General features: G+C 35.5%; 1 protein-coding gene across 1 annotated transcript; it reads right to left on the bottom strand.

Moving 5' to 3' along the window:
- Window positions 1-219: 219 nt before the first annotated feature.
- Window positions 220-684, bottom strand: LOC127148596 (uncharacterized mitochondrial protein AtMg00820-like). Its single transcript, XM_051082683.1, has one exon. It carries the CDS (start codon window positions 682-684, stop codon window positions 220-222), a length of 465 nt encoding a protein of 154 aa, XP_050938640.1.

Below are 684 nucleotides of genomic sequence, written 5' to 3'. Positions count from 1 at the left end.
TGAGTTGATCATTTGTTCTGTGAATAAATAATGTTTTGTCACACTCGCTTCTGAAATACACTTTACAACTTAAATAGATCGTCAATCATTCGTACCAAGCTCTAGGAGCTTTCTTAATCCCATATAGAGCTTTATTAAGCTTATACACATGTTGAGGATACTCAGAATCGATAAATTTCTTGGGTTGAGCAACATAGGCTTCTTCGTTTAAGTATCCGTTCAGGAAGGCATTTTTACATCCATTTGATACAATTTAAATTTTCGAATACAAGATATTTCGAGTAACAAGCGAATAGCTTCAAGCCTGGCAACAGGATTGAATGTTTCATCAAAGTCAACCCCCTCGAACTGAGCATAACCTTGAGCCACTGAATGAGCTTTATTCTTTTTCACACATCTGGCTTCATCAGTTTTATTTTTGAAGATCCATTTTGTGCCTATAATATTTGCTCCTTCTGGCTTGGGAACCAATGTCCAGACATTGTTACACCTGAATTGAAGTAGTTCTTCTTGCATTGCGTTTATCCAATATTCATCTTTAAGAGCAACATCAATAGTTGAGCATTCAATGGCAGATGTATAACATAAATCAGTAATCATCTTCGAGTAATCTACTTTCTCTTTCTTTCTGGTAATAATTCCAGCTGAAGGATCACCTAGTATAGAACTTGATGGATGATTCAT

The sequence above is a fragment of the Cucumis melo genome, chromosome 1 (genome assembly GCF_025177605.1).
Source record: "Cucumis melo cultivar AY chromosome 1, USDA_Cmelo_AY_1.0, whole genome shotgun sequence".
NCBI lineage: Eukaryota > Viridiplantae > Streptophyta > Magnoliopsida > Cucurbitales > Cucurbitaceae > Cucumis > Cucumis melo.
The sequence above is the reverse complement of the archived record's forward strand: the minus strand, read 5'-3'. Positions and strand labels throughout refer to the sequence as shown.

Coding starts and splice junctions, on each gene's coding strand:
- LOC127148596 (XM_051082683.1), bottom strand. CDS start 684: ATGAATCATCCATCAAGTTCTATACTAGGTGATCCTTCAGCTGGAATT.